This window comes from Sporobolomyces salmoneus (assembly GCF_050403485.1).
Source record: "Sporobolomyces salmoneus JCM6883 DNA, S_salmoneus_JCM6883_v1_ctg39, whole genome shotgun sequence".
In the NCBI taxonomy this organism is placed as follows: domain Eukaryota; kingdom Fungi; phylum Basidiomycota; class Microbotryomycetes; order Sporidiobolales; family Sporidiobolaceae; genus Sporobolomyces; species Sporobolomyces salmoneus.
The window spans coordinates 101929-124675 of record NW_027481124.1 but is presented as its reverse complement, the minus strand read 5'-3'; the positions used below and the strand labels follow the sequence as shown (position 1 = coordinate 124675).

Here is a 22747-nt window from a genome sequence, read left to right as displayed (position 1 = left end):
TGTGAGTTTGCTCCTCGATCAACAATTGATCAAACGTTCCTGCCCCGTCCCATCGTCACGAGCTGACGCAAGACTACGATGGACAGCTGAAAGCCCACTTGGAGTCACATATAAGGGAAGCAGAACCCGTCAGCGAGGATGCTCAATGAATGATCGAGATTAGTGAGTTCTCCCCCTCTTCCCGATCCGAAGGAGACTTGCTGAGCTACAGTATTCTGGCCATACTGATCAATCACGAGCGTAGAAATGAGCAACCTGTGGAAAGATCGCCAGGCAGTCGCATCTTCTCCTAGAGCTCTCTCAATCTTTCAACTCTTCCACAATCTGTCGACACACGCGCTCTACATTACCTCTATAGACTCGGCATGAACGATATCGTTGTCTACTCAAACGCATCCAAGGGCTCTCTGTCTATTTCAATCTATCTTCGAATTCCTTTCTCACCCATTTCGCATCCGCTTTCCCTCCACTCCTCTTCATTACCTCTCCTACCAATCGCATCACGACCTTCGTTTGACCTTTCTTAATCTTCTCGACTTCGGCGGGATGCGAATCGATCACTTCGAGGAGGAGAGGGAGGAAAGAAGTCGCAGAAGGAGGAGGAGGGGAAGCAGCTAAGACGGTTGAGAGATGGGATGAGAAAGAGGCAGGCGCCGAGGTTTCGGAGGAAGGAGCAGTAGTAGACGCAAGGTAGTCACGAAGAAGAGACTTGGCATTCGTTCCTATAATATCATTTATTTATCGTTTCATCTTCCCATCAGTCCATATCGTTCACGCGAGGTATTGCAAAGAAGCTCACCAGTCAACTTGTTCTCCGTCACTGCATCGACGAGTTGTCCGAGCTCCTCCGGGTCGATCGGGTTGTTGAGAAGAGTTAAATTGTTCTTCGTCAATTGTCCCAGCAACTCGTGAATCACCCTATCATCGTCACAACGAGACATTCATCAGTCGTCAGGAATCCGAGGAATCAAGGAAGTGAGGGAAGTGCTCACCAGTTCGCAGCGACTTTTGATTCCCTCCCCTTCGCGACTCTCTCGAAATAACTGACACCAATACTCGCACTTCCTTCTCCTGCTCCTCCCTCGTCCCCTTCTGATTCACTCTCAATCCCTTCTCCTAGCGCGACGAGGATGCCAGCATCTCGAGCCGAGAGAGAGTATTGAGATTGTAAGCGTTCGAAAGCTGCGTCGGGTAGTTCAGGTAATTCCGCGCGGAGTTGATCGAGTTGTTCCTGCAGAACAGCAGCATCCATCTATCAGTATCATTCTATGGATCTCAGAGCGCGGATGAAGTAAGAGCCTACGGGTGTGAAAGCGATTTGACCTAATTCAGGATCTGGGAAATATCGATAGTCCGGTGCGTCTTCTTTCGATCTCAGGTGAAACGTCTTCCCTGTGAGAGCGTCGTAGCCTCGAGTGGATTGAATGACGGGTTCATTCCGCGAGAGTAGGTCGATTTGTCGAGAGATCTCAGACTCTGTTCGAGGAAACCGGCGAAGTAGGGCTGAAAGTCAGTTCCCGGAAGCAGACGCAGATATCTTCGGGTTGATCCGTGATTGAAAGAAAGAGAGACGTACCGATTGCTCCAGCAATGAATCTGACTCCGTTGAGATTCTTCACTTCACATCGAGTTCCAGAGCCGATGGTCTCATCATTGGCACGTTGTACGGAGACATTGACGTCGCATCTCAGCTCTCCCTAGTTCATGACAAGTGCTCAAAGATCGTCAATTTGGTCGTTCGCGAACCTGAGAAACTCGGACTTGGCGAAACGAAACGAAAAGTCACTCTTTCCATATTCGCGTCTGAAGCTCCGACGTGCCGCAGGATCGCTTGTAGAGATTTCACAAAACTTGCTGCTTCTTCTGCCGAGCTGTGCGCAAAGTCTTTGTCAATTAGCTCCGTGCGAGATCTAAGCTATTGAGACACTCGACTCACGATAGATCCGGCTGAGTGACGATTTCGATGAGAGCAGTCCCGGATCGATTCAGGTCTATCAGTGTTCCAGAGATTGATGGATCGTGGAAAGATTTCGCGGTGTCCTGTGGTGGAAGAATACGAAAACTCGTTAGCTGAGTTCTGACGAGCGGACTCTATGACTTTTCATCGTCGGTTCCGGACACGTAGACAGATAGAGAGATAGAGAGGAAGCTTACTTGTTCGAGTTGTACTTGGTCCAGTCTCACATCGACGAATCCCTCTGTTCGATTTGTCCTTATTCGAATTTTCCCTCCTTTCGCGAGCGGAGCTGCATTGCAATATCATTGAGCCTGTCAGCATACATACACCTTCGATGGAAGACCGCTGTGAGGAACTGACAGTACTTCTGAGTGATCTGGTAGCCCATAGGTTGATCCGGATAAAAATAGTGTTTTCGATCAAACGTCGAATGGAGGTTGATCTCGCTCTCGAACGCTAGACATGCGAGTAGAGCCAATCGTACTGGATTTGGCTCGAGAACCTGTCAGGCGAAATCTCGGACAGTGTCAGTCGAGCTCAAATTGCAGAGAAAGCCGGAGAAGCAAAACCCACGGGAAGAGCTCCGGGCAGAGAAGCATCGAGAAACGCTACGTGTGAATTCGGCAGTGCATCATGGTGAGATATAGCTTCTGAACAAACGCAACGTAAGCTTGTCAGCGAGACAAGACATACAAAGAGTGCGAAGGAGCGAGGAGCTAACGAACTCGAGAAGAGCTTTTGATTCCCTTTCAGCTGTACGTGCAGCTCAACTCCTATCGTCGGTTTCCATCCCGAATACCTGTCCTTGCTCTTTGCTTTCCCCTTTCCCTTGTTGGTTGAGGATGAGTTTGATGATAGAGATGTTGAAGCGAATCGTTTGCTATACTTCGCCGAGCTCGATCGGAGCTGACATGAGCATGTTCTGATTGGTATCCGGTTCATTCCTGTCGAGTCGATGATGTGGAAAGGAGGGAAGAAAGTCCTCGACTCGATCTCATCTTTCTCTCCCTTCTACCACACACCTGCTCGAAATCCGTTTTCGCCATTCACTGTACGAGGATCCTGAGATCGATCGCTCCAATGGCGTACAAATTACCTTCACTCTATGCGTTCTCTCTCCCTGGTGACCTCATCTCTCAACTCGAACCTCGCAAACTCGTAATCCCTCTCGATCACCCTCTCCACCCTTCGAACCAACAGCCTGAACTACCACCTGCGATTCCTACTGCGAATGTCGAACCGAACGAGACGAAGGAAGGAGGTGCTTACAAGTGCGCCTTGACGGGAGCGAGTTTCGCGGATTTGCAGGGATTGAAGGAGCATTACAGGACGGATTGGTATAAATACAATGTCAAGCTCAAGCTACAGGGTAAAGCCACGCCGGTATCAGAACAAGAATTCAATTCTATGGTCGACAGTCAGTTTTCTTTTCCCTTTCTTTCGTATCTTTGCTGCTCCGCTCACCTCCGCTCGATCGTGCTGTGTAGACCTGTCTGATTCGATCTCTGGCTCGGAATCAACTTCCACTCTCTCCGATCTCGCCGAAGAAATCGAAGATTCCGCTTCATCCGCCGAGGGTACTCTCTCCCGAATCCTCCGTAAACAATCCCTTCTCCGTCCCGAACATTCACGCATGAACAACCTCGAAGACGACGACGAACAGGACCCTCTCTCGGGTCCTCGTACCGCTCTACTCTGGTTCGAAGCACCTCAACACGCTCCGGATACGCAATATGGAGTTTATCGAGCGATCTTACCTACGGCGGGATCAAAGGCGCTCAAACGACAGTCGGATGATTCGCCGGAGATCTTACAGGAGCTCAAGAACCTCCAATTGGATCCGGCTGCGCTGGGAGAAGGAGCGGGAGAGGGCCAAAAGGAGAGGAAATGGACATTGTTGATGTTTGGAGGCGGACATTTCGCAGGAATGGTCGTGAAACTGAATCCGAAATTGGTTAGTAAGGGAAAAGGGAAAGAGAAGGAGAAGGAATTGGTCATTCTCGAGAAGAAAACTTTCCATCGTTACACGAGTAAGTCTCCTCTTGCACTCTTCTTCAAGCTGAATCGAGAGGCTGAACAATCGTTCGTGCCTCAGCTCGTCGAAAGCAAGGAGGATCTCAAGGAATGCACGATAGCGGGAACGGGAAAGCGAAATCAGCCGGAGCACAAATCCGTCGTCACAACGAAGCTGCTCTCACTGACGTGAGTTCTCCTCTTGCTATACTCTGTTGTCGAAATGGTACTGATGAGTATACTCGAGGGGATTCTACAGGAAGTGAGAGAGTTGTTGAACGATTGGAGGGAAGAAATCGATGATTCAGAATTGATCTTTTTGAGGTGTAGCAAATCGTACTACCGAGTCTTCATGGGATATGACGATGCGGTGCTCACTCGAGGTGAGCTCTCCCTCCATTCGGTTGTGTCAGGTCGCTCACTACTTTCTCGCTCGCAGGTGATCCGAGGATCCGAGGTTTCACGTTCCCGACTCGCCGACCTGTAAGTCTCTCTCGTTCCGGGCATTCATCGGTTCATTCGTTCATCAACCCCCTGCTTTTGCTCAGACGATCGCCGAATTAGTTCGAGCATTCCAAGAACTAACCAAAGTGAAAACTTCGCATCTCACTGCCTCTGCCCTCGCCGAACTCGACGCCTCCTACCTCTCCTCAATCGCTCCTCCACCCTCTTCCACTCAACCCTCACAACCTCCCGCATCGACGAAACCTAAACCCGTCGTCAAGAAACTGACGAAACTCGAAGAACTCGAACGAGATCGCTGGACTCGATTGATCGAAATGGTTTCGAAGGGGAAAGTCGAAGCGGTCGATAATTTCCTCGACAAGTATGGACCGGAATTGGAATCTGGTTCGGAACAAGGGAAACCGTGGGGTACTTTACCAGAATGGACGGAGGAGTACAAAGGAGGGAGAATCACGTTGTTGCATGTCGCGAGTGCGGCGGATCAGAAAGAAATGGTTAGGTGGTTGTTGGAAGTTAAGAGAGCCGATCCGACCTTACAACACTCAACAACTACGACGACCGAAGCGGAGAACGAGGAAGAAGAGAACAAGAAGAAGGAGGAGGAGGAGAAAATCGAAACGATTCGAACTCCGTATGAATTGGCGAGATCGAAAGGAACTCGAAACGAATTCAGGTTCATGACGATGCAACATCCCGATTGGTGGGATTGGACTGGAACCGGAGTTGGAGGTGCTCGAGTACCTTCTGGACTAGACGAAGCGAAGGAACGAGAAAAGGAGGCGAAAGAAGAAGCGAAGCGGGAGAAGTTGAGGGAGAAACAACGAGAACGAGAAGCGGCGGAAGCGGAAGAGTTCAGGTTGAAGGATCTCGAGAGGCAAGCAGCGGAAGACAAGGAGAGGAGGGAACGCGAAGAAAGGCTGGCGAATTTACCGACGAAAGGTCCGAAACGGCTTGGAGGAGGACCTCCTCAAGTGATCCAACAACGACAGATGGGTAACTTGACGGAGGAACAAAAGATGCGGATTCAGAGGGAGGAGAGAGCGAGAGCGGCAGAAGCGCGGTTGAAGAGACTTGGGTAGATTCGCAAGCTGTTGCGTTCGATGCGATCGTAACCCCACTGTCTGAAACTCCGGTGCTGATCTCTAGAGATATTCGAACAGATAAGAAAGCGAGTTGCAAGGGAGGTTAAAGGACGACTTGGCAGCCGTGAAAGCGAGAAAGAATAGTGAAGCAGAAGGAGATAAAACTGGAGAACAGGGTAAAGGAGAAGCGAAGGGAGCTCTACATACTATCAAGAGCCAAGTCCGGGTAGACTTGGAGCTTGCGAGGGGTGAGGTGAGGGTTCGAAGAGAGGGAGTGGGAGATATGCGGGTACTGGGCTCGAAAAGGATGTAAGCGAAAACCTTGCGAAGGGCCCGGAACGGAGGAGGAAGTACTCACAATCTCGCGCAAGAGCTTCCTGAAATAGATGAAGGCCGATAAGCGCATCTCGAGCCTCTTCTGTGCTTCCTGGGCTGGAAGCGGCACATCGCTCACGAGCTTGAGATTTTGCTTGAGATCGTCGAGTCGCTGTTTCATGTAGATTCGAACTCGCTTGATCCACGACGAGAGACGTTCTAGATTCTCGATACCTGCGTCCTCGATTGCTTTCTTGAATTCCTTCTGGAAATGGGTCCTCGTGAGAACGTCAAAGTCTTCCCGGTTGAGCGGAAGAAGCTTGGATCCTCGCCCTAGAACCGCCTCCAAAAGTGGTTGGAGCAGAATGATCGTGTCGAGCTTCGCGTTGTGAGTGGCCCAGTCGATGCGAGAAGCGTCACGACCGCATGCCGTTTCCAGATCCGAAAGAGCGTCGGCGAGGAGCTGAGCCGGGTTCCCGACGTCGAAGATCGAGGGTTCGCGGCTTCGCCCATCATCCCAGGTCAACTTTGTGATGTGCGATACCGACGGTTCGGATGGAGGGAACCTGACCAAGCAGCTGCGAACATAGGAAAACGTTCAGCTGTCGCGTCGACTTCGGCGCAATTCAGCCACTTACTTTACATTGTTGTACGGCGTGATAGCACCCAACAGGGGTCGATTCGGATTCGGATGACTGACCCCGTACAAAACTTCCAAAAAACCTTCCTTTGAACCCACGTCGTTGTAAACGAACGCTTTGACCCGCTGCGAAACGGGAAAGACGTTGCATCAGTGAATGTTGCTCGACCAGTGGTACTCTTCAAGAGCGTACTCACTACTTCGTTACCCTGTGAGAGGGAGAATACGTCCTGAATTTGCTTCCAGAGCTTCTCCTTGCATTTTCGATCTTGAACAGCGTCAATCACAGAGAGATTCCACAAAAGCGCTGCGGCGAGTTCTAGCACAGCGAAAGCAGTGTAGTACACAGTTTAGGGGCGGTGGACCAAAATAGACGAAGGCGTTAGACGTACCGTCGAATACGATTTCGATTGATCGATCCGTTTGCTCGTTGATCTTGTCGATCTTGTGAATGAAGTCTTTGCAAATCGCGGAGACGTAGAAAGCCTCTCGAGAATGATTGGAAACCTGTGCCAATCCCATCTTGGCCGAACGTTGTCGAGGGAAAAGGGAGAGAAGAAGACGAGGATCGTACGTTTGTGACTTCGTGGGTCCGAGCACGACCCGAGGAGATTCGATGCGCGAGCAAGGGTCGATCGCAGCCGGAGTTACGGGGCTTGGCACGTACGTGCGTACGAGGCGTTTGCTTCGTACGAGGCTCAGCTCACATTGACACGTTCCCAGGAGGAGAGGCTCAAGCGAAAGCTTGGACCGAGCGAAAAGACCACGTCGAGGCTAGACGAAAGCAAGATCAATAGCACGAGAGGTTCGAAAGGAAACAATGTAAGCGTACAATACAGCGTCGGACTAACCTCTTCAATCGAAGTTTTTTGCGGTTCAATCCAAACTACAACCCTCTGATCACGGTCACTCCATGAGATCAGCCGCTCTCGCTCGTTTCTTCCCTCCTCCTGCTGCAGCAGTAGCCGTCCCGCCACTCGTTTGTCCACCAGTCTCGATTTCTCCAGTTTTCGGATCTCCTCCCCCGTTCGCGTTCAAACCTTTTCCTTCGCCTGTCACGATACTTGCAGGGACTCCTTCCGTAGCTACTGACGCGTAAGAACCGACGGCTGAACTATCGGCAGGACCAGTTGCGGAAGAAGGACCGGCAGTTGATGGCGCAGCGGCTAGTTGAGGTTCGTTTGCGAGCGAGTATTGCGATAGTTTCGCTCGTTTCTCCTCCTGTATCGCAGACGGTTCATAAACGACAGGGTCAGTCAAGTAGAAATACGCGTGAGCGAAGGAAAGTCAAGACGTACGGGAGAAACATCGTTATCACCGAAAACGAGTAATGTTCCAGGTTTGAGCGTGACGCTACTTGACGGTACCTTTTCTCGTACAGGTCGAGGAGGTTGAACCGGGAGAGGAATAGCGGGAGGAGCGCCAGCGAGATGAGGAGGTAAAGGCATTCCAGGCGGAGGAATGAAACCGGGAGGAGGAGCGAAACCAGGAGGGGGAGGAGGTAGACCGAATCCAGGGAAACCGGGAGGAGGAGGAGGTAGTCTATGGATTCAGGAGAAGATGATAGTCAGCTCGAGCTGAAACAGAGCTCGAAAAGAGAGAGAAAGGGAGCGAACCCAGGGAAACCAGGAGGAGGGAAAGGAAGTCCCGGAGGAGGTACGAAGCCTGGAGGTGGTAGCGGCATGCTAGAAAAGGGAAGGACGAGGTCAGAACATCGGAAACAAGCGATCAGGATGAACGTTTCCGAAAACTTACCCAGGAATCGGCATAGGAGGAGCAGCTAGAGGAGTTTGAGCAGGAGGAGCGGCGAGAGGAGAGGGGATGACGGTAGCGACATTAGGTACGAGACCCATGAGCGCACGGTGAGCGGCGAGTTGAGATTTCGCTTCGGCGGGAGTGAGGGCGACTTGAGCGAAACGAGGTTTCTTCTGTCGTTGTTGATCTTCAGGATTCGGCATTCCCGACTCTTCGGCCTGTCGTTTCTTCCACGCTGCTAAGTCTGCCGCTGGAACTCCCTCCATTCCGTAAATTTCGATATCAAACGATTCTCGACCCGGTAAAGCATTCTCAATCCTGTCACACGCCGAACCTTCCGGTCAGCTACAGCAATACCGAGAGATTCGAGCTACACTGTACTCACTTGTCGGTTCCTACTTTGTGCACTTGATCGAGATGAACTGCTAAACCTCCCGCTGTGTTGAGCCTCCTCGGACACATCGAGCATCTGAAATGCTTTGCCTTTTGATGACTTAGAAGTACTCGCTGATCTTCGAATGTACGGTCGCAGTACTACTCGCAGAACAGGGAGAAGAGGTCAGTGAATTGGCGAGGTGGAGAGCAATCGTCGAAACTTACCCAACACCACGCGAGCGCTGCCAATCTAGGTCATACGGTTATATGTCAGCTCTTAGCTAGTCCTATGAGGACAGAGAGGTGTACGTACTTGGCGGATTTCGACTTCTTCTTTCCCATGATGAGCGAGTGACAAGTGATCTAACGGGTGTACGTAGGCCGATCTGTCTGCTTAGCCGATGACTATCTTGGTTACGCTGCTATCCGGCGGGTCGAGAAGTTCGGCGATTGTCGAGATGGGTGGGTTGTTGTCTAAGAGTCGAAAGTTCGGATCAATCGTTTCTGTTCCTCCGACCATTCACTCACCAACTCAGGTATCTGCTCAGATATACCGAAGCTGTGTGCAGCTTGTTCCGGCTAGTCCTCGTGCGCTTCGGGAAGTCTGCTCTGCTGTTTCCGACCCGCCTCGTTTCGTTTCCTTTTCGCTCTGATCCGCTCGTTTGTGACGTTTTCGGAGGAGCTCTGGACGCTACGCTGTTCGATTCTAATCTACAAACAGTTCTACGAGCGATGAAACTTAAAACACCGAGAGGAGACAAGGTACCGAGGGAAATCGCTTCGAGAACAAAACGGTCGATACGAGCACAAAGAGGTGAGTCCTTGTGTTCTATTTCAGCTACAGAAGTATGCCATTGACTAAAAAGCTCGTACAGAACGGATCGTGAACAATGGCACCGGCAGAAGTCTGATAAGGTCGCGGAAATGGGACTTGCGAAGTAGTTGAATCTGGCCCAGAGTAACGTCTCGCTTTCGACAGGAATAGTCGACGACGCCGGCTTAACGCTGCGCAATAGCGTGGCTAAGCAGGTCTTCTGAGCGGAAAGACAAACTTGCGATCTCGCATATAGAGCGTTTCGTTCGCAGGTGAGTCCTTTCAGAGAGCTTTACACGCCGTCGCTTTATCAATCTGACTAAATTCCTGCCAATGTCTTCAGGCACTCTGTCCGGGATCTCTGCTGGCTTAGCGAAGAGCGAAAGTAGGGTCAAAGGCGAAGAGACGAAGTGAACACTTAGGCGGAGCAAATATATATGCATGCCCACTCCATCCTCGGATTCGCAATACAATCTTCGAGGACGTGGGTGAATACATCGACTGGATTGCTGAACTCGACATCGTGGATCCTCTCTCGAGAGCAAAGTGGGTTTGACGATGACACGAGCCTCGAAAGTTCAGCTCGCTTTCTCTTCCTGACTCTTCACCTCCCCCTCATCAAATGTCAAGCAACAACGCTAGGAGGACGAGAGGCAAACGAATTAGCTATGCAGAGGTAGATAGCGATGTCGACATCAGCGAAGACGAGAAGAAAGTCGATGAAGTTGATCAAGGAGGAGGAAAGAGGAGGAAGAAGTCGGTCGCGACGCTCGACGAGGACTCGGATGGAGTAGTATACAGCGCTAAAACTGCTTGTGAGTCTCTTCCCTGTCCACAAAGGCGTAGAAAAGTCGAGAGGAGACAACGTATGCGCTGACGAACCATCTCTCAGCTTCATCGACGACGAAGAAGGACACGAAACCCAAGAAGGAGAAGAAGCCCAAATACAATTCGAAACTCTTACTCGAAATCCCTTTCGACATCTTCGTGATGGTGAGCAACTTCTCCTCGACTCTTTCTATCCCTCCTCTTTCGCGAACTCTCTTCGCTCACTTTCACCCTTTGATCTCAGATGTTCACCCACCTCGAGTTCGAAGATCTCATCAGTCTCGCGAAAGTCAACAAGTCTCTTCGAAAGCTCCTACTCTCACGCGCTGCTCGACCGATTTGGTCGGCGATGCGTCGTAAGGACGAATACCCTCTTCCGGAAGGAATGTCGGAGATCAGATTCGCGACCTTGTTGAAAGGAGAGTCGTGTGAGGCTTGCGGAGCTCGAAGCTACATCGAAAGGAGCATCTTCCTCGAGTATGTCCTTTGCAAAGAATGTCGCTCGGAACGGTAAACTCCCTTTTTCCTCTTGAAGGATCTCCTTGGAGGGAACTGACTTCTGCAACCAATCGATCTCTTGCACAGTACCATTACTTCGTATCAGATCAAAGACGATTACGAGAACCTTCACCCTCAAACTCTTTCGTGCGTAAGATTCGATCGTGCGTTCCATGTTTCCACGTTCTTCATTCCCGAGGAGAGACTAAGAAAGTATCGAGATTGAACGAACATGCAGAGGGTTGGTCCACGGAATCGACCTTGAAAATTAACAGGAAAGGTTTGTTTATGCGTGTTTCTCCGATTCGCAATTTGAGGGAGACTGACTGTCTCTTTTATACCATAGCCTGGTTCCTCCCAGAAGAGTTCGCTCAAGTCAACTCTGAACTACTCGAAGCGGAGGAAGATGACGAGATCGACCAGATCGCCGCCCAGTCGAAACCTCGCAAGAGCACGTCCCGTCGCAGGAGTACGCAACAGGGACCGGAGACTTCGGAGGAACGTTCCGAAGTAGTCTCAAGAGTCGAAACTTACGTCAATGAAAAGAGTCAGTGGGTTGCGAAACACCAAAAAGTGAGTTTCTTCGAGATTTCTCTTCATTGCAAATTAAGGCTCATCAATGATTTGTTTCTTGCTCAAAGTCGTCCAGTAACATCGTCGAAATCGCTGCTCGAAGGCGTCAGGAAGCTTTCAGCGAGATCCGAGCGGGAAAACGGGCTTTGTGGGAAAAGTGAGCTTTCTTAGCATTCTTTTCTCGCTCTTCTCCGTCACTCTGCGGACGGAGCTCTCTGATGCTGTTTGTCACAACAGATACTCGGATGAGCTCGAACAAGCTGGCTGGTCTGAAGACGACATCGACGACTGCCAATGGGCTTTTCGTTATGCGAGGCGACAGCCACCGAAGGTATCGCCTTCCTCGGACATTGAGCGTGAGTTTGGTTTCCGATCACACCTCGCACTCTATCAGAGCTTCATCTGACCGAATTTCGACGTGCAGAGTGGAATGCTTTCCTCGGAAGAGTTCAACAACCACAACCAACAAACCCGTTGAATTACTCGAGCGTCAGGGATGCTTTGAAACCTTTCTACACTTCGCTCAAATCAACGGAAGCTTCTCATCGCTACTACCTTTTCCCTACCGAGTCGGAGTTCCTCGAGTTCGCTACTGTCCAATCGTACATGAAAGACGAAAAAGCGAAACCTTTCAACAAGTCTCTCTGGCTCAAACTCTTGCCGTCCATTCTCTCGGATCTCGATCGATACTGTGGAGACCGTCGTGTCGAAGCGATTCGCTCGATCCTAGCCGCTCAACAAAGAATCTCCGTCTCGAAGATTTCGACTTCCGCAACCAAATACACCTTGTCGCAATATCCCGACAGTTTCTTCCGACTCGCCACTTCGCTTTTCGCCCCTCGTGCCTTTGACGAACCCCCCAAGTCGTACTTTGACATCGGAGAAACGGAACAGGACTGGGGCTGGAACGGAAAAGGAACTTTCAGTCATCGCGGCGAATCGAGATTGACTTTGACGATTCAAAGTATCATCGAAGCTGCCGGGTTGGACAAATCAACCGCGACCGTCAACGATCTCGATTCGTTAGGTCAACGCTTGACGTGGGATAACGATCCGAATCCGAACCGACGAGACACTTTGAGAACCTGGAAGGATTTGGTTCGTCTTCTCTCCTCCTCGTCGCCGTTTTGGCACGCTCTGACGGATGTGCTCGCCTCTACTTCCTTTCAGGTTTATCATGTGCGTCTACGAGGCTCGAACAAGACGAAGTACAAAGATGGATCGGCGACCGTTCAAGTTTCTTACTTTCCTCAAGTCGACTTCGACGGATCGACTTATCTCGATCAAGAAGGAGATGGACCTGGAGAGGAAATCAATTCCGACGACGACGAAGCTCAGAAGGTTGATCGCGAGGATGAGGCGAACTCGGAGGATGAAGATAGCTCGGAAGGGGAAGAGGAATGAATCAGAGGAAAGGAAGGAGATACCGCTTGAACAACGACAACAGCTTGAACAATTAGAGGAATCGCTTGAACTGTGAAACAGGATGGAAGGATGGGAACAAAAATCGAATCGCTTGAATCTTTTACGAAACTGTGCAATGTGTCTCTCTTTTACTCTCTCGCCTGGTCGTTTCGTTGGGTCGAGACTGATGCGTACGGGATCGGTGCATATTTAAGAGTCAGGTTACAACACGAGGAAAACGAAAGAGGAGGAAAAGGTGCGGCACTTCAAATTGACTAGTATTTTAGTCGAGTCGAGTAGTCTGAGAGCGATGCAAAAGTCAGTACCGATGAGCCAATGCGACAAGGATCGTCAAGAAGACGAAGAGATCTCCTCACCTTTGGGTGAAACGACCAAACCACGACCTTTAGCAGCTCCTCGATAGACCGTTTCAATGATATCGATCAACTGGTGCACCACTTGAGTATCAGTGACAGCTACGATATAGGTCGACATTCTGAGGTGAGTACTGACCTCTTGCTTGTTTTCTATAGCCCAATTAATCTTGTTGTTGTTTCCCGTTCCTAAATCCACCATGATGTGCTTGTTTCCTATTCGCCCGGGAGCGCGAGTCAGTCACCAGGTCAATGTGAGTGCAGGAGTGAGGCTTCACTCACGATAGAAGAACATTGTCGTGCATTCGTCATACAATTCGTACATCTGCGAGGGGCAAAACGACGATTGAGCTTCGCGAGTCCTCTAGCTTGGTACCGCGGAAAGAGGACCCACCTTTGTGAAATCTGGTACTTGAGTAATATCGCAAGTGTCTATTCACGAACAACGGTCAGTCAATTGAGCTCGAAAGCAGACACGGAAGAGAAAGAATCCTCACAAATGACGGCAAAGTTCTTGATCTTCTCCGCGATACCGAACAGCGTTTCGTCGTGTACCATACATTCGTCGTTCTGTATCATCACGCGAGCTCCGAGTGTAAGCCTGAAGACATTGAGGAGGGTAAGGCTGAGGAGCGGCAAGCAACTGACATAATCGTGACCGAATCGGATTACTACAACTCGGGATTCTTCAGCGAGGATAGCTTGATCTACGTGCCATCCCGATACGAGCTTCGGGAGGAATGCCGCCATGAGATTGAGAGGTTCGGAAAGTTCGAGAAGCTGTGAGGTGGGAACGGTTGGGAGGAGAACTTGGCGGTACTAGTCGATACTGAGAGCTTGTTGAATGCCTCTGGAGCTGCTTTGAACAAGATCGAAGCTTGTCGAGGAGATGGAAGAGGCGAAAGAGATGGAGACTTCCCTTCCGCTCTCTCCATTCACCGCGACCACCAGCAAGGAGATGTCTCTCACTACAGATCAAAACAAGCTATTCAGATCAGACGCCCAGCATCGACAGTGAGTCTCCTTCTGCTCTCACCCCGATTCCTCGTTTGTCGCTCAACAACTGTGTCCTCACAGAGAAGCTATTCGACTAGCACGAGCAGAGGCATTACAGAACGTCGGAAACCCAATTCAGATTCCTAGTAAACCGTTGCGAGTAGTTGTCAAGCAATCGAAGGGTAAAGAACCGGATGCGTTCATCGCTGAGAGTGGTTGGATCCTCAGAAGGGTTGGCTTGCAGGTGAGTGAACCTCTCCTACTGTGTGTTGCTTAGATGAGCTGATCAAGACGGCGTGGCGGAAACAGTCAGGCAAGACGAAACAACTTTTCAAGGGACATTGCGGACCCGTCACCTCGCTCGATTTCTACACGACTCGGACGTCAAAGCGTGAGCTCTTGATCAGTGGATCTTGGGACAAGAGCTTCAAGGTGTGGGATCTGCAGGTTAGCCCGACCTCTCGCCGTCCTGAGATCGAAAATCGTGACGAAAGCTGAAATGGTTTCTACTACTCGTCGATCCAGACCAAGACGGCCATGTCGACAACAATAGCACACACCGATTTCATCAAGACTCTGCTAGTCATCCCAGAGCTCGACGTGCTTGTCACCGGATCGTCAGACAAGGATTTACGGATCTGGGATTTATCGACTCTCGACTCTTTCGACTTTTCAAGCCTCGCTTCTTCCGCTACCGCCAGTTCCAGCTCAACAACAACAAACGAGCTATCGGATGCCCCAGTCGAGTCAAAGAAGACAGGATCAGGGGGAGCCGCACCTCCTGCAGCCGTTTCGCAGAACCCTTTACCTCTGCTCACCTCGCTCAAATCCCACACTCGACCGATCGAACGACTCGCGTACTTTCTTATCTCCACAAATAGTACCGAAGGTTCGAACGCGAACAAGACGGGTAAATTCGGCCTGGTCTCGACTGATTCGATGGGAGTCTTGAAGATCTGGGAGCTAGGGAGGAGAATAGCCGAAGATGGGAAGATTTCGATGCAGGGAGCGGAGAAATGTAGCGTGAGATATCATGAGCTAGCGATTTACGACCTTGTGGTCTCCGCAGAGAATGGTGAAATCTGGACTGGTGCGTTCTCCTCCCTCTCTTCGAAGTCTGTTACCTCGTAGTGACCAACACTTGTTTCTCCAGCGTCTGCCGACAACTCGATCCTGCTCTCGACGTTTTCTCCATCAGACCCTTCCTCCGATCCAATTCCGGTCCTCCGAATCCCTCACCCGACCCAAACTCGTTCCCTCCTTCCTCTCCACCTCGACTACCCGAATGTTCGATACCTTCTTACAACGACAATCACACCTGAAGAATTGATCCGGGTGTGGGACCTCGACAGTGAGGAACTCGAACCGGATGCGAAACGCGAAATCCGGAGAGAATGGAAAGGACTACCAGCTACGACTTCTGTCTCAAACGGTCTAGGAGCAGGAGGGAACGAGCACTTACTACCGGGTTCTGTGAGGGAGATCGAGGGACATACGAACGATGTCGTTTCTCTTTCGAGTTACGTCGTCGAAAACGGAGAGACGGGGAAGAAGGAGATTTGGATCTTGAGTGCCGGCTTGGACGGTACGTTGAGGAGATGGATTTGGTTGGAAATGCTCGAGAAGAAGAGGGAGAAGATTGTATTGATCGAGACGACGCCGCAGGAAGGAGATGAAGAGAAGAAGGAGAGTTTGTTGACGGAGGAAGAAGAGAGGGAATTGGAAGAATTGATGATGGATGATTAGATGACTGGATCTACGGACGATATATGTAGACGGACTTTGAGCGGCGGAATTGAACGGGAAAAGCCAGGACTATCGTCAAGGATTCGAGTTTTCGATTTTCGATTTTTCTGCTTCGCCGTTGCAACCCTGGGGACATCGTTAAGACTGCAGCTCATCTAGCGTAGCTTCGTAGAGGACTCTGTTGCTCGACGGAAATTTCTCCAGTTTTTTCAGCTTGGAAAAGTTTCGAGAGATGAAGTGCTCATTCTCTCTTCACTCTCATCAGATCGACTGAAGGATGTCCGCCTTAGCACCTTCGAGCAGTACTGCTAACTTGGCACCCGGTCAACTCGCCGACAGTATCGTTCAATCGTTTGACTCAATCCTCATTCTCGACTTTGGTAAATCCTTCATCTCTCTCCCTCCCTACCTCTCCTGAGCTGCTGTTGACCGCGAAGAAATATCACAGGTTCGCAATACTCTCACTTGATCGTTCGAAGATGTCGAGAATTCAACGTCTACTGTGAAATGTTGCCCTGCACCCAAAAACTCTCCGAACTCAAATGGAAGCCGAAAGGAATCATCTTGTCGGGATCCCCATTCTCGGTATACGAGAAGGATGCTCCTAGGGTCGACCCGGATGTTTACTCGGCTGGTGTACCCGTTTTGGGTATTTGTTACGGTCTCCAAGTGAGTGCATCCCTCCCCTTAGCTCTTTCCGAAAGTCAGCAATGAGCTCAAGAGATGGAGTCTCACAGGAAACCGCGAATCACTTTGGCGCACGAGTAGAAGCTTCAGATCACCGAGAATACGGTGAAGCTATCATTAAAGTCGAAGTTCAACCTGAATCTGCCCCTAAACACCTCAACAAACTCTTCGAAGGCATTCCTCTTGAATCTCCCGTTCGTCTCGATCCCTCCCTCCTTCGAAGTCTCGCGAAATAAAGAACTAAATTTCACGATTTTCACGATTTTCATCTTTGCAGGTCTGGATGTCGCACTCTGATCGACTTCACTCCCTCCCCGAAAACTTCACGACGATCGCTACTACCGAATCCGCACCTTTCGCCGCGATCGCCCACAACGAGAAGGAAATTTACGGAATTCAGTTCCATCCGGAAGTTACGCACTCTTTGAAGGGAAAGGATGTATTGAGGAGGTTCATCTTGAACATCTGCGACTGCAAGCAAGAATGGACTATGGTGAGCTACTTTCTTGCTTCGATTTGAGGACTTCTTGACGAGTATGTGTTCGCTTTTTACAGGATGCTTTCATCGATAAAGAAATCGAACGAATTCGTCAACTCGTTGGACCTAAGGGGCAAGTTATCGGAGCTGTCAGTGGTGGAGTTGATTCGTCAGTCGCTGCCAAGTTGATGCACGAGGCTATCGGTGACCGGTAAGTTTTCGAAAATATATATCTCTCTCGAATCGTTGATTCTAACGAGTATCGTTCGGAATAGTTTCCACGCCATCATGGTCGACAACGGTGTTCTTCGACTGAACGAAGCTGAACAAGTCCACAAAATGCTCTGTGAAGATCTCGGAGTCAACCTCACCGTCGTCGACGCTTCCGATCTCTTCCTCGGCAAACTCGAAGGAGTTACCGACCCTGAACAGAAACGAAAGATTATCGGAAACACATTCATCGAGGTGTTTGAGGAGGAGGCAGCGAAATTGGAGAAGAAGGTTAAGGATACCGGAGCGGAAGGAGGAGAGATTGAATGGCTATTGCAGGGAACTCTTTACCCCGACGTTATCGAGAGTATCTCGTTCAAGGGACCTAGTGCGACGATCAAGACTCATCACAACGTTGGTGGATTGTTGGAGGACATGAAGTTGAAGTTGATTGAACCTTTGAGGGAATTGTTCAAGGGTTAGTTCTCCTCTCGTCTATCTCGCTCGAGTGTTCCTTGCGACTGACTTTTCTTGAGCTGTTCAGACGAAGTACGAGCACTCGGACGACTCCTCAAGATCCCCAACCACCTCGTCATGCGACACCCTTTCCCCGGACCCGGACTCGCGATTCGTATCCTCGGAGAAATCACTCGATCTCAAGTGAAGATCGCTCAACACGCCGATGCTATCTTTATCGAAGAGATCCGTAAAGCTGGACTTTACGATGATATGTCTCAAGCGTTCGCCGCTCTCCTCCCCGTTAAAGCTGTCGGAGTTCAAGGTGATCGAAGAACTTATGAACAAGTGCGTCTCTTCCGCTCTCTCTGTCTGAAACGGCGTGAGATTGACTCTTGACTCGACTTGTAGGTTATCTGTCTCCGAGCGGTCAAGACTGAAGACTTCATGACCGCCGATTGGTTCGATTTCCCTCACGCCGTTCTCCGCAAGATCTCTTCTCGAATCACGAACGAGGTCAACGGAATCAACCGAGTGACGATGGATATCACTTCGAAACCTCCTGGTACTATCGAATGGCTATAGACGAAAGGAGGAGGATTACTTAGATGGCTATCGGGAGAGGAGGATTTCGAAACCTCTTCGCTTGTATTTTTATCGTTCTATGGGGACAATCTAATACCGCATTCAATACCTGACTTGCACCCGGATTGCAAAGCGGAGGTAGAGTTGCGTTTGGGCTGTTCCAGCAGAGAAAGCACGGAAGGGGAGCAAAGCGCAATTCTTTCAGCTTCTTGAGCTCTCTTCACGCGAACTCAGTCAGAGACGCATTCGGTTTCGAGCGATCGCCCAAACCAGCCGATCCTCGCAAGGAACACAAGAGTGAAGATCAGCAGCTCAAAGCAAGCGAAATCGCATCTCTCCGCTCACCACTTCGCCTCACTCGACTAATCCTCGCCTACTCTGCAGACAACGGACTAACGAACGCACAGTCACTCTAACCCGGCTTTCTCCCTGCGCCTTCACGTCGCGTCTCGCTTCATCGCTTGATCAAACTCCCCTCTCCCACTCTTCATCCCTTCTCAGCACTTCCCAGTATGCGTCTACCCTTGCAAATCTCTCCCTCGTTCACTTCCCAACTCCCGCTATCCTCGACTTCCTCGTCCGACCCTCCGCTCGTATTCATCGATTCCGAACCGTTCATCGTCGAACTCCAAGGGAAACTCGATCTACCAGAAGGGGAAGCCGAACCTGATACATATTCAGGAGGAGGGGCGGACGAAGCTGGGAGGTTGAGAGGGAGTAGAGTTGGGAGGATCGATCTTTCAGATCCTGTGAGTCTCTGTCTCCCTCACTGGCGTAAGAGGCTGGTAGATACTCGAGAGCATCCGTCGAGACCAGAGGAGAAAGAACCGTGCAGTGAAAGGCGAGCGAAACTGACTTGCTTTCTCCCTCCGTGCGATTGTAGAAGAAACCGACGATGCGAATCGCTCATCACCGACTCGAAGGCAAACTTGAGACTCTCCTTACCCCTTACGCACTCTTACGGACTTCTCGACGGAGACGCCGCGATTCGACGACGCAGGAGAACGAGGCAGAAGGAGATGAAACGGATTCTGAGCGTTTGAGCAAACGAGCTCGAATTGGACAGGGGGAAGAATCGATGTCAAATACAGGAGGTGGAGGAAGGAATAAGATAAAAGCACAACAGGATAACAACGAACCTGAGGAGGAGGGAGAAGAAGGATCTACAACCGAGATCGAAATCGTTGGAATCATTCGGAAAAAGATCGTGTTCAATAAACGACCAGAACCATTGATTGAGATCAGTTCGGAGGCGGATCCGACGATGAATGTAGATGGGAGGAAGGAGAAGGAGGCGAAGAGGGGACCGAAGGGATTGTTGAGCTTTGGAGGTGGGAAACGATGAAATTGAGCAATAGCCGGGTCAACTCTTGTTTCCCCTCTTTGTTGCAATACTCTCACTGCCTTGTCATGGATCGGCTTCGAGAGTTTCGAGGCGCATCGAGATAGCTTATTCCCTTCGACTTCGAACACTTCCGACTCTGACCCGCTGTCCTGCTTGCAAGATTCGGATGACCTATAGAATCGGCGACAACCTTTTCGTCAGTGGAATCCTTCTCGCAGAACTAGCAGGTCGACAGGAAGAGCCTTACTTGGTCAATCTCGACAAACCAACTGAACCCTTTCAATTTCGCCCTCGCCTGGAACGTATCCGGTGACACTGACGTACTTGGCGCAGGAGCGTTCCGGAATGATCTCGGTATCGAGGGTCGATATTTAACGGACCCTGGAAATGGTAGAGGGAGCGAAAGCAAATGAAGGTGAAGATGATTTACCTGTGATCGTCTCGGTTTGCAGCTCCGTCAGAGAGGAGTTGAGTCTCTCGTGAAGGGATGGGGAGACTGACAGAGAAGAAGCTGGTGAGAGAGAAAAAAAGGTCAGGTGTCTGCTGAATTGCCTGGAAACCAATTCATCAACTCACGGAGGGATATGAAAACCGAGCCTGCAAAAGCGCCAACCTGCAAGTCAGCTCGAAAGACCTTGACGATTCCTTGTAGTCAGTAAAGGTACGTACCGCTGTTGTCCCTCGACGACACCAACTTTCGAAAGCGTCGCTTGTCCAATCGATTTCATTCGTATTACTGCCAGGATTCGATTGTTAGCAACGCCATCCAAAGCTGACGCAGGCGGGGTGCTCACGCATGTCGATATCATATAGAGAAAGCTTCTTGACGTTATCTGCTCAAACAAGCGAGTATTTAATGCTTGCGAGCGATTCAAAGGATTCTTGCGAAAACGACAAACCTATATGTTTCTTCGGAACCGCGAGGAGATGCACCTTGCTCCCTGGACTTCGATCTCTAAATATGACAAACTCTTCATCCTGAGCAAACCGAACAGTCAGCCAAGTTCTGCATTTCACCGCGGCGAAACTGAAGAGAGCTGGGACACACCTCGTGCACGACATTGAACCCCGCTGAGCTCGCGGTCACGTTACAGAATATACATTCGTCCTTCGTTCCATCCGGCTTGAGCCCGTTCGATTGAGTGTCCAGCGTAGTTGAGGGCTCGGATCCGAAGAATCGATGAGGGGAGGGTGGACGAGATTCGAGCGGGAGTGCGACCGGTTGAGGTTGAGGCGAGATCCAAGTGAAACAAGAGCTGATCCAAGACGCCAGGGCTGAATAACGGTGTGGAGGGACAGAGTAAAGAGCCGAGAATCAACAAACCGCGAAAGAGTTTCGGAACCTCTCTCCCTCTCGCTCATCTCATTCGATAACAGCATGACGAACCTATCAGACTACGTAGATCTCTCGCAAAAGTCTATATGGATTGCGGTTGGGAGTATCATCTTCGTGAGTTCCCGCATTCTCTCGCTTCATCTTCCCGATCAATGCGTCACGTAGCTCTCCTTGTCTTCTCTCCCTACTGACCGCTGTGTGACTGCGATGATAGAACCCTCTGTTCTGGAACATCGTAGCTCGTCAAGGTCAGTCCCTCTCGCTTCCCGACTCAGCTTCGCAAGGATGATTTCACTCACATCTCTCTTTCAACTCCTGCCAACTCTCGCTGATCTTTCGAGTGTATAGAGTACAAGAACAAGGTCTTGACAAAGTTGGCGTTCGGAAAACCTTATCTCGGATGTTACGGACTCGCATTCACAATCTTCTCTCTCGGAATCGTTCGCGATCATCTGTCAGTCTTCTCCCCCCTTTAGTCTCTTTGCTTCGCAGTGACTAAGGGAGAGCAACGGACGATAGTTATCAAAAAGCTCTATCGGAACAACCTACCCTCCCAGCCCTTCATTACACGGAATTCAAGCTTCTCGCGGCAGTTTGTTTCGCCGTTGGAGGAATCCTCGTCGTGAGCTCGATGTGGGCTTTGGGAGTTACCGGAACTTACCTCGGTGATTACTTCGTACGTCCTCTTCCACTAATCGGCATTGGGCTACGAGGATGAACTGATTCGAACGTTTTCATTAATCGACAGGGAATCTTGATGGACGTGAGTCACGATCGTCTCGAGCTCGAATCCGTATATCCATCTATACTAACACGTGCTCCTCACATTCGTTGACTGCACAGGAGAAAGTTGAGTCGTTTCCTTTCAACGTGACTTCAAACCCGATGTACTACGGTTCAACCTTGAGTTTCCTCGCTACCGCTCTCTGGTGCGCATGTCCTCTCCTCATCTGCCCCTATCAGCGTGGCTGATGTGTGCGTTCGTACATGAGCACAGGTACGAATCCCCCGCCGGACTTCTCTTGACCGTTCTCGTTTTCGTCGAATACAAGATCGCCCTCCTCTACGAAGAGTACGTCGCAGTCTCGATTCAGCTTCTATTTGACCTTGCACAGCTGAATCTGATGATTTCTTTGTACAGACCTTTCACTGGTGAGATCTACGCGAAACGAGAACGAGAACGTGCCGCCGGAAAGGGCAAACAAATCGAACCCAAAGGTTCTTCTACCGCCGTTCGATCGACTAGAAGATCAACCGGTGGTAGTGGTTCAGACGAACTCTAGATCGTTCGTCTATTCACAAGCTTAGATCCTCAACGGACTCTTTCAACCACAAAAAGGTTTTCGTCAACCGAAGCGTTTATTATCCCTATCTACGAACCTATTCCACAATTAGTTTCAACACGACCTCCTCAAACGCTTTCTATATATCCCTCCACAACTTGTTGTTTGTAGATAGATACCTCGGCCTTTCGCTAAGAAGGAAAAAACGCTGTTCAACCAAACCCCTTCCTCCATCTTCCCTTCTTTTCTATTTCTGGATACCAATCAGTGCAAAACAGTCTCGCAGTACGAGTGAAACGCCGGCGGCAAGGGAGAGCTCGGGCGCGACGAGTCGCTTCCTGCGAGTGACTCGAACGTTCGAACGATCTCGTCGCAAATAGACTGCCGAAACTCTCAACTTTCGAAGCACGTGAAAGGAGACATCGCGGGATGAAGGTTCGTAGTATGGACAAAACGATGAGGAACGGCGGTGGGGCGTGAGGGAGAAATGAACGAGAAGGAATGATGTGCGAAAGAACAAAACAAAACAACG

At 50.3% G+C, this 22747-nt stretch overlaps 10 protein-coding genes across 10 annotated transcripts; 6 read left to right on the top strand and 4 right to left on the bottom strand.

Moving 5' to 3' along the window:
* Positions 1 to 411: 411 nt before the first annotated feature.
* On the bottom strand, positions 412 to 2899 carry PET112 (glutamyl-tRNA(Gln) amidotransferase subunit PET112; the record flags this gene model as incomplete). Its single annotated transcript, XM_076633500.1, has 11 exons — positions 412 to 722; positions 800 to 918; positions 993 to 1231; positions 1304 to 1476; positions 1577 to 1697; positions 1787 to 1871; positions 1937 to 2040; positions 2155 to 2246; positions 2318 to 2459; positions 2531 to 2607; positions 2683 to 2899. 11 exons carry the CDS (start codon positions 2897 to 2899, stop codon positions 412 to 414), a joined length of 1680 nt encoding a protein of 559 aa, XP_076486549.1.
* Positions 2900 to 3037: 138 nt separating this feature from the next.
* VMS1 (Vms1p) lies at positions 3038 to 5514 on the top strand (the record flags this gene model as incomplete). Its single annotated transcript, XM_076633499.1, has 6 exons — positions 3038 to 3374; positions 3445 to 3987; positions 4053 to 4159; positions 4230 to 4353; positions 4410 to 4453; positions 4519 to 5514. 6 exons carry the CDS (start codon positions 3038 to 3040, stop codon positions 5512 to 5514), a joined length of 2151 nt encoding a protein of 716 aa, XP_076486548.1.
* Positions 5515 to 5716: 202 nt separating this feature from the next.
* Positions 5717 to 6994, bottom strand: JCM6883_004614 (uncharacterized protein; the record flags this gene model as incomplete). Its single annotated transcript, XM_076633498.1, has 5 exons — positions 5717 to 5809; positions 5876 to 6410; positions 6471 to 6598; positions 6670 to 6791; positions 6865 to 6994. 5 exons carry the CDS (start codon positions 6992 to 6994, stop codon positions 5717 to 5719), a joined length of 1008 nt encoding a protein of 335 aa, XP_076486547.1.
* Positions 6995 to 7378: 384 nt separating this feature from the next.
* Positions 7379 to 8944, bottom strand: JCM6883_004613 (C2H2-type zinc finger protein; the record flags this gene model as incomplete). Its single annotated transcript, XM_076633497.1, has 7 exons — positions 7379 to 7693; positions 7771 to 8014; positions 8089 to 8157; positions 8228 to 8545; positions 8613 to 8761; positions 8828 to 8852; positions 8916 to 8944. 7 exons carry the CDS (start codon positions 8942 to 8944, stop codon positions 7379 to 7381), a joined length of 1149 nt encoding a protein of 382 aa, XP_076486546.1.
* Positions 8945 to 10038: 1094 nt separating this feature from the next.
* On the top strand, positions 10039 to 12719 carry JCM6883_004612 (F-box protein; the record flags this gene model as incomplete). Its single annotated transcript, XM_076633496.1, has 9 exons — positions 10039 to 10231; positions 10309 to 10409; positions 10489 to 10754; positions 10830 to 10906; positions 11089 to 11315; positions 11384 to 11472; positions 11553 to 11671; positions 11740 to 12413; positions 12486 to 12719. The coding sequence occupies 9 exons, from the start codon at positions 10039 to 10041 to the stop codon at positions 12717 to 12719; spliced, it is 1980 nt and encodes a 659-aa protein (XP_076486545.1).
* A 275-nt stretch (positions 12720 to 12994) lies between these two features.
* On the bottom strand, positions 12995 to 13843 carry DIB1 (U4/U6-U5 snRNP complex subunit DIB1; the record flags this gene model as incomplete). Its single annotated transcript, XM_076633495.1, has 7 exons — positions 12995 to 13020; positions 13097 to 13166; positions 13233 to 13309; positions 13376 to 13418; positions 13488 to 13525; positions 13591 to 13663; positions 13742 to 13843. 7 exons carry the CDS (start codon positions 13841 to 13843, stop codon positions 12995 to 12997), a joined length of 429 nt encoding a protein of 142 aa, XP_076486544.1.
* Positions 13844 to 14051: 208 nt separating this feature from the next.
* Positions 14052 to 15835, top strand: JCM6883_004610 (uncharacterized protein; the record flags this gene model as incomplete). The annotated part of the gene is made up of 5 exons (XM_076633494.1): positions 14052 to 14107; positions 14171 to 14333; positions 14399 to 14536; positions 14615 to 15179; positions 15243 to 15835. The coding sequence occupies 5 exons, from the start codon at positions 14052 to 14054 to the stop codon at positions 15833 to 15835; spliced, it is 1515 nt and encodes a 504-aa protein (XP_076486543.1).
* Positions 15836 to 16112: 277 nt separating this feature from the next.
* On the top strand, positions 16113 to 18251 carry GUA1 (GMP synthase (glutamine-hydrolyzing); the record flags this gene model as incomplete). The annotated part of the gene is made up of 8 exons (XM_076633493.1): positions 16113 to 16215; positions 16284 to 16504; positions 16573 to 16716; positions 16800 to 17015; positions 17078 to 17211; positions 17276 to 17688; positions 17755 to 18014; positions 18078 to 18251. The coding sequence occupies 8 exons, from the start codon at positions 16113 to 16115 to the stop codon at positions 18249 to 18251; spliced, it is 1665 nt and encodes a 554-aa protein (XP_076486542.1).
* A 512-nt stretch (positions 18252 to 18763) lies between these two features.
* On the top strand, positions 18764 to 19596 carry JCM6883_004608 (uncharacterized protein; the record flags this gene model as incomplete). The annotated part of the gene is made up of 2 exons (XM_076633492.1): positions 18764 to 19000; positions 19135 to 19596. The coding sequence occupies 2 exons, from the start codon at positions 18764 to 18766 to the stop codon at positions 19594 to 19596; spliced, it is 699 nt and encodes a 232-aa protein (XP_076486541.1).
* Positions 19597 to 20974: 1378 nt separating this feature from the next.
* On the top strand, positions 20975 to 22215 carry OPI3 (bifunctional phosphatidyl-N-methylethanolamine N-methyltransferase/phosphatidyl-N-dimethylethanolamine N-methyltransferase; the record flags this gene model as incomplete). Its single annotated transcript, XM_076633491.1, has 8 exons — positions 20975 to 21046; positions 21147 to 21180; positions 21281 to 21386; positions 21452 to 21608; positions 21681 to 21695; positions 21776 to 21861; positions 21930 to 22004; positions 22074 to 22215. 8 exons carry the CDS (start codon positions 20975 to 20977, stop codon positions 22213 to 22215), a joined length of 687 nt encoding a protein of 228 aa, XP_076486540.1.
* Positions 22216 to 22747: the final 532 nt, after the last annotated feature.